The sequence below is a fragment of the Musca domestica genome, unplaced genomic scaffold (assembly GCF_030504385.1).
Source record: "Musca domestica strain aabys unplaced genomic scaffold, Musca_domestica.polishedcontigs.V.1.1 20, whole genome shotgun sequence".
NCBI classification, from domain to species: domain Eukaryota; kingdom Metazoa; phylum Arthropoda; class Insecta; order Diptera; family Muscidae; genus Musca; species Musca domestica.
This window is the reverse complement of record NW_026712250.1, coordinates 2,375,812-2,386,854: the sequence shown is the minus strand read 5'-3', so window position 1 is coordinate 2,386,854 and position 11,043 is coordinate 2,375,812. Positions and strand designations below refer to the sequence as shown.

General features: G+C 39.3%; 3 protein-coding genes across 3 annotated transcripts; 2 read left to right on the top strand and 1 right to left on the bottom strand.

Annotated features, from left to right (window-relative positions):
- Positions 1 to 1,966: 1,966 nt before the first annotated feature.
- Positions 1,967 to 4,293, top strand: LOC101889965 (N-acetylglucosamine-6-sulfatase). The gene is made up of 5 exons (XM_020034748.2): positions 1,967 to 2,117; positions 2,194 to 2,393; positions 2,450 to 2,957; positions 3,020 to 3,672; positions 3,741 to 4,293. The coding sequence occupies exons 1-5, from the start codon at positions 2,045 to 2,047 to the stop codon at positions 3,894 to 3,896; spliced, it is 1,590 nt and encodes a 529-aa protein (XP_019890307.2). The 5' UTR covers positions 1,967 to 2,044; the 3' UTR covers positions 3,897 to 4,293.
- Positions 4,294 to 4,619: 326 nt separating this feature from the next.
- Positions 4,620 to 5,846, bottom strand: LOC101889793 (chromobox protein homolog 1). The gene is made up of 4 exons (XM_005177731.4): positions 5,687 to 5,846; positions 5,351 to 5,532; positions 5,163 to 5,283; positions 4,620 to 5,104 (listed from the first exon to the last, which is right to left on the bottom strand). Exons 2-4 carry the CDS (start codon positions 5,435 to 5,437, stop codon positions 4,770 to 4,772), a joined length of 543 nt encoding a protein of 180 aa, XP_005177788.1. The 5' UTR covers positions 5,438 to 5,532; positions 5,687 to 5,846; the 3' UTR covers positions 4,620 to 4,769.
- Positions 5,847 to 6,066: 220 nt separating this feature from the next.
- On the top strand, positions 6,067 to 9,939 carry LOC101889623 (eukaryotic translation initiation factor 3 subunit C). The gene is made up of 3 exons (XM_005177730.4): positions 6,067 to 6,225; positions 6,499 to 6,641; positions 6,709 to 9,939. The coding sequence occupies exons 2-3, from the start codon at positions 6,549 to 6,551 to the stop codon at positions 9,415 to 9,417; spliced, it is 2,802 nt and encodes a 933-aa protein (XP_005177787.2). The 5' UTR covers positions 6,067 to 6,225; positions 6,499 to 6,548; the 3' UTR covers positions 9,418 to 9,939.
- The last annotated feature ends 1,104 nt before the right edge of the window (positions 9,940 to 11,043 follow it).

Genomic DNA, 11,043 nt, shown 5'->3' with positions numbered 1-11,043 from the left:
ATTATGAACGTGTTTCTTTTGTGGATGGATTGGAAGGTAAGTTGGAGAATAAGATAGAAAATTTTTAAATGTCTATTTTCTCTTTGTCAGTTATGACATTTCCTTGTGCATTTTAGAAAGACACCAGTTGCGGATGACCTTCTAAGCATTTAGCATTCTGAGCGATTTGGGCATACAATGATCCCACCAATTTATCCACCATAATGATAGCCAAGAACTCTGCCCTTAGAGTAGTTTTCAGCAATTAGCAAGGTTACCTTTTAAGGTGATGTGTGATCGAGCTCTATTAAAGTTTTCTAAAGGCATTTTATGAAAAAAAAAAAAAAACTATTCGACACATTTTTAATAAAAAAATGTCCCGGTTAGTTATTTTAATAATTATTTTTCTTGGGGCATATTTAAAACATAAAGAAAAACATTCTATGGCAACCTTTTCTCGGAGAAATGTCTTCACTAAACCATAAGAAATTGTGTTTCTTATTAGAAAATATACTCCGCTCGGTGTTTGAATGATGGTGGGATGGACGGGAGACCTTTGGACCCTTGTGTTCATCTTAGTAAGAAATAAAAATTATTGGGGATATAGAAGAGAGAAGAAGAAATGATTTATAGAGAGAAGTATAGTTAACATTGTGGTCTGCCTACCCAGGGAATGCTTTTGGGAAACTTGTAAATGATGATGGAATCTATGTCTGAGAAAAATGTTAGAATTTCAATCTCCCACCTGCCAAATAGCCTATGTATCTTGTTGGATAACCTGAAACATCTGCAAAGTAGATGTTCAATCGTCTCTAACCTCTTCTTAATCTTCACCTAGCCTCCAGTAGTCAGAAATCCTGCAGAAGTCTTGTATAAAGGGTGAGAGGAAAAAACTGCAACCAACTTCGCCGGGAATGGGCCAAAATACCGCAGAGCAATATTCGTGCAGCGTGTGACGGTTTCATTGGCCGTTTGAAGGCCATAATTCGTGCCAAAGGTGACCAATTCGAACAAATCTAAACTTATTCTAAAATTTGATGCTATTTCCGACATTTTTTTGCTTTCATTCAATAAGATTAAAAAAAAATGTAAAAACTATGGCGTTTGACTTTGTTGCAGATTGTTTATCTCACCTTGTACTTCCTATTCACATATGGTCTGTTCCAGAACTGCAAGAATGTAAAAGTTGTTACTACGATAGCCGATTTTCCCTTTTAGACATCGAAGAAAATTCAAAAAGTAGTATATTCTTGCAGGTACTGGATCAGAGCAATTACAGTCAGTCAGTAACACTGTTTTCTCGTCTTGATGTAATATATCTGATACTAGCCATCATGATTTTTAGAACAGGCCTACTACTTCACGAAAAAAATATTGCCAAAGAAATTCCTTCTGAGCTTATCTTTTCACTCACTTTTCTAACTTAAGGGTCACTCTAAATGGTTTCCATGGAGCTATGCTTCGTAGAAAATGTCTTAAGTTTAAATGGGAAAGTTGTTTTTCTATAAATTTTATTTCAGTGAAAAGAAAAATTGCCACTGAAAATTAAAAAAAATATATATTTGATAATGTTTTCTTTTTTTTATAGAAAAATCTTTCCATACCTACTTCTTTATTTTCTCCTGAAACGTAGGCGCTTTTGATCATTTGATAATTAAAATTCTCAAAAGGAAAAGGAACTTTAAGGAACCTATTTTGGTTTTGTTTATATTAGCTACATTCGAAAAGAACTCTTTCAATACAGTATCCAATAAATATATGATCGTAAAATTGCCATTAAAATTATGAAACTGTATAAATCCATTTTTGAGAATCTCATGCCAATGAAGATAAATTCCTTCAATGCTTTTGAGCTCAGTTCGAGAAAAGATTTGTAAATTTAAAACAGCAACTATTTGAGACTTTTCCGTGCACAAGACAGCAAACATTTTAAATAATACATTTTTAAATAATAATTATTTTTAAAAGTAGATGTGCCGAAAATACGCTTAACTCAATTCAATTTTGAGCACTTGGTCACTTTCTCCATGGCAACGTAGATTCGCATGTATGGGAATTGTGGTGTATGTGTATGGGTACATTAATCAATGTCATCACCAGTGCAGTAGTAATTGAATCAGTATCAACTGAAGACAAACGTAGGTAGGCACGGTCTTTAGTCATATTTTTGCCACAATAAACAAAACCGATTTGTTTTGTGTGGATTGCGAATAGGCGGAGACTTGGGAAGCATGAAGTGTTGTTGCTGGATACTGATCTCTTTGCTGTTTGCCATTGATAAGGCAATTGGAGCCAAGCAACCTAATGTTTTGATCATTTTGACCGACGATCAAGATGTGGTCCTCGATGGCATGCATCCCATGAGAAATGTAAAGAATTTAATCGGTTCTGCGGGAGCTACATTTGAAAATGCCGTAAGTCATGTGAAAATATTACATTTTCATTTTCAAATAACTTACATCTTCTCTAGTATACCTCCTCACCATTGTGCTGTCCCTCAAGAGCAAGCATATTGACTGGGAAATATGCCCATAACCATCTAACGTTTAATAATTCCATGAGTGGTGGTTGTTACGGCAGTCATTGGCGTGCCAAGGATGAAAAACACACCTTGGCCACAATACTTGGGAATGCAGGTTATAGCACATTTTATGCTGGCAAATATTTGAATGCTTATCATGGTTTGGAAGTACCTCCGGGTTGGCAGCACTTCTTTGGTCTGCATGGTAATTCGGTTTATTACAATTTTACCTTGAGGGAGAATGATCACAATGTAAGTTACAACAATGTTTATCTAACCGATCTGTTGCGTGATAAGACCCTGGAGTTTCTGGATCAGCGAGACAAGGAAGAGCCATTCTTGGCTTTCGTTGCACCACCAGCACCCCATCAACCATTTACACCGGCTGATAGGCACAGGGGTGCGTTTAACAACACCAAGGCCAAGAGGACCCCTAGTTTTAACAAGGTCGATAAAGGTAAGCAAAACCTAGACAGAAACATTAGACCATTTAACCATTTAATTAAACCAATTCATTAGAAAAACATTGGCTGTTGGCCACATCAAAAGAAATACCCGAAGAAACCCTAAGTTTAATGGATAGCTATTTTGAAAAACGTTGGGAGTCCCTGTTGGCCGTGGACGAATTGGTGGCCAGTGTTATTCACAAATTACAGCAATCGGGAGAGCTAGAAAACACCTATGTCATTTATACCTCAGATAATGGTTATCACATTGGACAATTTGCCCAACCGTTTGACAAACGCCAGCCCTATGAAACCGATATCCAAGTGCCTCTACTGATTAGGGGTCCCAGCATAAAACCTGGTGTTACAGTAACAACTCCAACGTTGCTAATTGATTTATTGCCAACCATATTGGAGTGGATCCACCTGCCATTGGATCCCCAAATGGATGGCCAATCCTTGCATCCATTTCTGGTAAATGCTGATAGCTATGATGCTGCAGCCGATATGTACTATAATCGTGGTCTCTTGGTGCAACACAAGGGCGAGGGTAATTTGAGAACATATCGGTCTGAATGTCCCATGTGGAAGCCGGAAGATCGTTTAGCAGAATGTACTCGAGAGTCAGCTTGTCATTGCCAGGATTCATGGAATAATACCTATGCCTGTGTTAGAAATTTCGCCTATGGCATAAATCATTTGTACTGTGAATTTCAGGATGATGAGGTAAGAGGAGGATTGCGTTGAACATGATATATGTTAGGGGGGATTTCATTTAATGCTTCCCCTTAAAGGACTTTGCTGAATTCTATGACATGTACGATGATCCGCAACAGCTGCGAAATATGGCAAAACAAATGCTGGCCATAGAACGGGCTCTCTACAGTCTGGCTTTGAAAAATCTCACAAAATGTGCAGGAGCTGCATCGTGTTCCATTCACGTTTTTTAAGAAAGGGAATTATTTGAAGGTAAGTTCTTTGCTGTTTGGATCACTTCCCTTCACGACAAATGACTTTTGGAATTGGGTTGATGTAAACAACGTGATCATGCCTAGTTCTTTTCCTTTTGTAAATGCAAACAGAGTTTGGATTAAGTTCTTACTTTACTACAAATGCAATGTGATAACAAGGTCCCAAACATAAAAACATCACATCTAAATATAAGCTTTGAGCAAAAATCTGATTGTGAAGGGTCGACACGTCTCCACCACAAATAAACCGCCCATTTAACAACTGGCCGGCCAAACAAAAATTCGAATTCTATTTTATTTTTAATTAAGACAATGTTATTTAAATTTATTTTATAATTATCATTTTAATAATTATAAGCGAACACACCATTGAAAATTCAAATTGTTTTATATTCCAAAAGATCAGCTTTATGATATATCAGAATTCACTTGCCGCAATGCGGACAATTAAAAATTAATATATGTTGTGTATTTATCAAAAAAGTAAACAAAAAATATACATTTCTATGTAATCGAAGAAATGAAGTTAATTTGTAAAACTATAAACGAACGATTTATTGTTGAACAGAAAAAGGAGGTACTTTCGTCTGCGACAAGACATTGTTGATCGCTAAGTTATGGGGTGCCATTATAGCAATTTGTGTACGATAAAGAAAAAAAAAAATAAATCAATTCAGAGTAATATGTTTTGGACAAGTAGAGTTACTTTAAATTTCACATTTGGGAAAAGTCGAATGTTTTATTTGTGTGTGTGTGTCTTGAGTTCGTTTGTTTGTATTGCAAGAAAATATGCACTTAATACGATGCTTAATATCTAGGGGTTTTATATGCCTATTTTGTGACACGGCCGGCCTAATCAGCTGCTGAATTCTCCTTGCTGGTGGAGTTTTTGTCATCGTCGGTACTGGGTGTGTGCCAAGTTAGTCGCTCTTCGTAGAACTGTATGACAATTTGTGGACAGCGTACATTGGCTTGTTTCGCGGGAACCAAATCTGCCTCATCGCTGCCCTTCCATTTCATAAGGAACATTAGTTCGCCCGAAGAATCTGTGGCACCCAGAATTTTCGATGGCTCAAGACCACGATCAAAACCCACTGTTTTTCGATTATCCTTTTCCTCTTCGGCTAATTTCCGTTTAGTTTTGGGCTCACCGGCTGGGGCCGTAGAAGAGCGTTTCTTTGCATCGGCTGCAAAATTAAAATAAATCCAATTAGAATTTGGGAAATCGCATGTACATGTACTTACGTTTCTTGGGTTTTATTGATTCTTCATAAGCTGCAATTAGATCAGGGCAGTCGAGATTCTCTTCCGGTTCCCATGTGTTTTCACTACGAGGATAACCCTTCCACTTTAGATAGTATTCAGTCTAAAAACAAGCGGGAAAATAAATGACTTTTATGTTTGTTTTCGAAATAAGCTTGATCATTTCTTACCTTGCCATTTATGACCCGCTTGTCTTCAATACGTTCTACGGAATATTCACCAGCGTCTGGATCAGTTTCAATTGCCGGATCAGCCATGGTTGTGTGTGTGTTACGCTTCCTAGCTACTATTTAAACAGTGCTCTGTTGTTTACAGTTACACCTCTATGTCCACAACCACAGTTCCGTGTTTTCTGGAATTTTTTGCAATAAACAAAAATTATGCGCCCAAAGAGTGAATACCGAAAAAAAAACTCGCAGCCAGCCACATGAATTCTTATCAATGGATGAAGACCGATTTTTACCGGTATTTATCCGCTGGCTTTATGAATGAAATAAACAACGTACCTGAGACAAATGGTTGTACAATTAAATGATATCCCAAATGCTAACGGTAGTTGTAAATTAATTGTATATTAAATAATTTTTCTGGATCGTATATCGAGCCAAAGAAAGTATATTTTCAGCGTCATACAAATTTGCCAGATGTCTATTTTGCTACTGTTGATGGTTAAGTATGGCAACGCTGCCAAGGTATGAAAACACTGTTGTTATCTTAAATCGTGGCGTAAGGACGTTTTTTGAACTTTATAATTAATTTCCTGCGTGTTGTCTTTGTATCATTCCGAAAACTAAGTTAATGAAAACAAATTCAAGGCATTCCAAATAGCCAGCTGCAAAATCAACATCTGCTATTCTAATGCTGTTATTAATCCTCTAAAAAATTTACGCCCAGCGTCTACATTGCCACCAAAGCGTAAAACACATTTCCAGTCTGGCAATACCATTGGTCTTGTTAACATTTTGACATTTAACAATTTTCAGTCTGGCAGTACCCTTTTTATACGCGATTGTGCGATTTAGCCGTCGAATATTTTATTCGTTCTGTAAGTTTTCGCTTTTTTTGTTAAATATTTAAACAAAATTAGCCATAAAATCATATCAAACTTCGGCACAAAGTTAAGCCCCACAATATGCCATAGTGGTTTTCTTGCCCACTCCTCTGAAACGATGAGCAGCGAGGCTTTGCAAAAATGTTGTGTGGCAGAGTGTCTCAACAAACAGAGCCATGTTGGCCGAAAATTTTTCTATGCAAAAACAACATAACCTCAAAGAAAGTAGTGAATGAGTAAATTAATGTCTTATTTTTGAAATTCCAGATTAACTAACAAACAACAGGGGTGCAAAAGAGTAAGCTAAAGTCGCCAACATGTCAAGATTTTTCGCAAATGGTTCTGACTCGGAAACCGATTCCGGGGATGAGGAGGTTCAGATCCCAACCCAAGCTAAAGCCACAGCCTACGTAAGTACAAATGACAATACCACCCATTTCAATTACTGACCATAGTTCATCCCCCTATTTTGGACAGGCCTTCAGTGACGATGAGGAGGAGGTCAAGCGTGTTGTACGCTCCACCAAGGAAAAACGTTATGAGAACATTACTGCCCTCATCAAAACCATACGAAATCATAAGAAAATTAAAGACATGGCTAGCATATTAACTACATTTGAAGATCTGACCAGGGCCTATCAAAAGGCATTGCCGGTTATATCCAAGGAAGAAAACGGTATTACACCCCGTTTCTATGTGCGCTGTCTGGCCGAATTAGAAGACTTCATCAATGAGGTGTGGGAGGATAGGGAAAGCCGCAAAAACTTGTCCAAGAACAGTGCCAAGTCTTTGGGTACATTGCGTCAGAAGGTGCGCAAATACATCAAAGATTTCGAAGATGATTTGGCCAAGTTCCGTGAAAATCCTGATCAAGAAAGCGAGGCCGAAGATGAAGAGGCCGCCGAAGAATCCGATCAAGATAAGGATGATGATTTTGGCAGCGCTGGCGCCAATCGCGATTTGAAACAACAAATGTCGGCGGATCAAAAAAGCTCAAAGTCTGCTCCCTCCAAAATTGATCAGGCTGATGATGAGTCCGATGATTCCATTGATTGGGATTCCGATTCTGAATCGGAATCAGAGTCTTCAGATGATGACAATCAATATGTCAACATTCGTGATCGTTTCTTGAAGAAGGCGGCCACTGGCAAGGAAGATAAGGACGAACGGGAGGACCGTAAAAAGGAAAAGCGTACCAAGGAACCAAAAATGCGCCGCAAGCAAGAAGAGGGCGACGATGAGGGTGTATGGGAAATTGTTGTCAAGGGCCCGGTTGTGGAGAAGCCCAAAATGTTCGAACAAGATGCCGAAATTGATGTACCCTTGGTATTGGCCAAGTTGTTGGAAATCATGTCTGCCCGTGGCAAGAAACGTACCGATCGCCGTATGCAGATCGATATGCTTTTCGAGCTATTGGAAATTTCCGAACAACACAACTTGGGTGTTGCTGTGGCCGTTAAAATCCACTTCAACATTATCTCTGCCATCTATGACTACAACCAAAAGATTTCGGAACCAATGAAATTGGAACATTGGGGCAAATTGTTGGATGTTATGCAGAGCATGATGAAATTATTGTTGGCCAATGAGAACATTGTCATGAGCGAAAGCGTTTCCGAGGAGAATGAGGAATTCGTGGAAGCGCCGTTCCATATTCGTGGCTGTCCTTTGGCTGCTGTAGAACGTTTGGACGATGAGTTCACCAAGTTGCTCAAGGAGTGTGATCCCCATTCCAATGATTATGTGGTGCGTCTCAAGGATGAGGTGACCGTGACCAAGATCATTGAAAGTGTTTTGCAATATTTCGAAAAGATTGGCAACAACAATGAGCGTTGCCGCATCTATTTGAGAAAGATTGAACATTTGTACTACAAATTCGATCCTGAGGTATTGAAACAGAAACGCAAGGAGCTTCCTGCCGGCACTGTTACTTCCGTCCAGGTTATGGATCGCCTGTGTAAATTCATTTATGCCAAGGATGATACCGATCGTATTCGTACTCGTGCCATTTTGGCCCATATCTACCACCATGCTCTGCATGATAACTGGTTCCAGGCCCGTGATTTGGTACTCATGTCCCACTTGCAGGATAGCATTGATTCTGCCGATCCTTCCACCAAGATCCTGTACAATCGCATGATGGCCAATTTGGGATTGTGTGCCTTCCGTCAGGAAAACATCAAGGATGCCCATCACTGTTTGGTCGACCTAATGGTCACTGGCAAACCCAAAGAATTGTTGGCCCAAGGCTTGTTGGCTCAACGCCAACATGAACGTTCCGCCGAGCAGGAAAAAATTGAGAAACAACGTCAAATGCCCTTCCATATGCACATTAATTTGGAATTGTTGGAATGTGTGTACCTTGTGTCGGCCATGCTCATTGAAATTCCCTACATTGCTGCCCATGAGTTCGATGCTCGTCGTCGCATGATCAGCAAGACATTCTATCAACAATTGCGTTCGTCGGAGCGTCAATCCCTCGTCGGTCCTCCTGAGTCTATGCGTGAACACGTTGTGGCTGCTGCCAAGGCAATGCGCTGCGGCAACTGGCAGGCATGTGTCAACTTCATTGTCAACAAGAAAATGAACACCAAGGTCTGGGATCTTTTCTACGAATCGGATCGTGTGCGTGAAATGTTGGTGAAGTTCATCAAGGAGGAATCGTTGCGCACCTATTTGTTTACCTATTCGAATGTCTATACTTCGTTGAGCATTCCTTCCTTGGCTCAGATGTACGAGTTGCCTGTACAAAAGGTTCATTCATTGATAAGTAAAATGATCATCAATGAAGAGTTGATGGCTAGTTTGGATGACCCCAGCGAAACGGTGGTTATGCATCGTTCGGAACCCTCACGTCTACAGGCTTTGGCAATGCAGTTTGTTGATAAGGTCACCAATTTGGTGGATGTCAATGAAAAGATATTCGATATGAAACAGGGTAACTTCTTCCAACGTGGCAATATGGGTAACCGTGATCGTGGCTATAACCGCAATCAAAACAATCAAGGTGGTGGCAACTGGGGTGGTCAACGTCGCGACAATCGCAATCAGCGCAATCGTAATCAGCGCAACCAACATCATCATAAGCAGCAACAACAACAGCAGCACCATCAACAGCAGCAACAACAGCAGCAGCAACAGCAACAACACGAACAACCCCTGCAACAAGTCGTCGAAGAGGAGTAAATCCTCGTTTGGGGTCGATATCGCAAGAAAGAGACGGAAGAGGAGGAGGGAGAGAAGGAGAAAAGAAACGCGTTTATTACCACTACCACCACCAGCAACACCAGCAACAAAATCTATTCCTCCGGGGGAATTGTATTATGGACTATTTAGGCTATAATGTTTATTGCAATCTTTGTCGATTAGCTCCCGGTCACAATGTGTCGTGACTTCTCTCAGCCCGTTGCATTGTGGCCGGGGGCAAATAAAAAATATATTTTTTATTTGTAATTTATAATAATTTGTTTATTCGTTTTTTTATATATGAAACAAAGCTGTAAAGGAAGATTGTAAGAAGCAATGGCAAAGACTTAAAAGATGCTGTTGCACATTCAAAACGCGTCATTGTTGTCCCCTCATTGTAAACTAGGAGAAGCAATTTTTTTATGTAATTCATTAAAAAAAAAAAACAAAAAGTAAAACAAAAATATCTGATAAAAACCATTAATATTTAATAAAGAAAAAAAGAGAAAACTCCGAAAAGGATATATTGCGGTATTGTTACTTTTTGGGTAGGTTTGTCAGTACTCAGGGTTCCAATTCTCGTATTCGGTATCAAAAAATATTCAATTTTAGCTTGATTAAATTAAAAAATTCGGCAGAAATAGCTAAATGCAGAAGGGTTGGAGTTAGTCACTCTATAATACATACAAATTTCATTCCGATAGAATTTTGTTCGGAATCGAATGGGAGAATAAAGTACTGTACTGGAAACTACAAGAATCTATTAGTTTTGCACATTTCTTCGATATCATAAGGGGAAAAATGGGTTATCGTTGTAACAAGGTTTTAGACTCTTGTAGCCTACGACTACTTTTAATTTTTATACCCTCCACCATGGGTAGGAGGGTATATTAACTTTGTCATTCCGTTTGCAACACCTCTAAATATTCGTCGTAGACCCCATAAAGTATATATATTCATAATCAGCATAAAATTCTAAGACGATTTAGCGATGTCCGTCTGTCTGTCTGTCTGTCTGTCTGTCCGTCTGTCTGTCTGTCTGTTGAAATCACGATAGAGCCCACATTATTTGACGTAGACCTTTGAAATTTGGCACAAGTGTGTGTATTGTCCCTAGGATGGTTGGTATTGAAAATGAGATATATCGGTCCACGTTCTGGTATAGTCCCCATATAACGGTACCTCCCGATATTCGGTATTTTGATGATTTATGCCACATTTTTTCACGGATTTATCTGAAAATTGGTATTTGTAGATCATGACGGGTCCCTGAGCGTGTGGCAAAACATTGCATGTATAGGTCCACGTTTTGGTATAGCTCCCATATAACGGTACCTACCGATATTCGGTATTTTGATGATTTATGCCACATTTTTTCACGGATTTGTCTGAAAATTGGTATTTGTAGGTCATGACGGGTCCCTGAGCGTGTGGCAAAACATTGCATGTATAGGTCCACGTTTTGGTATAGCCCCCATATAACGGTACCTACCGATATTCGGTATTTTGATGATTTATGCCACATTTTTTCACGGATTTGTCTGAAAATTGGTATTTGTAGGTCACAACGGGTCCCTGAGCGTGTAGCAAAACATTGCATGTATAGGTCCACGTTCTGGTATAGTC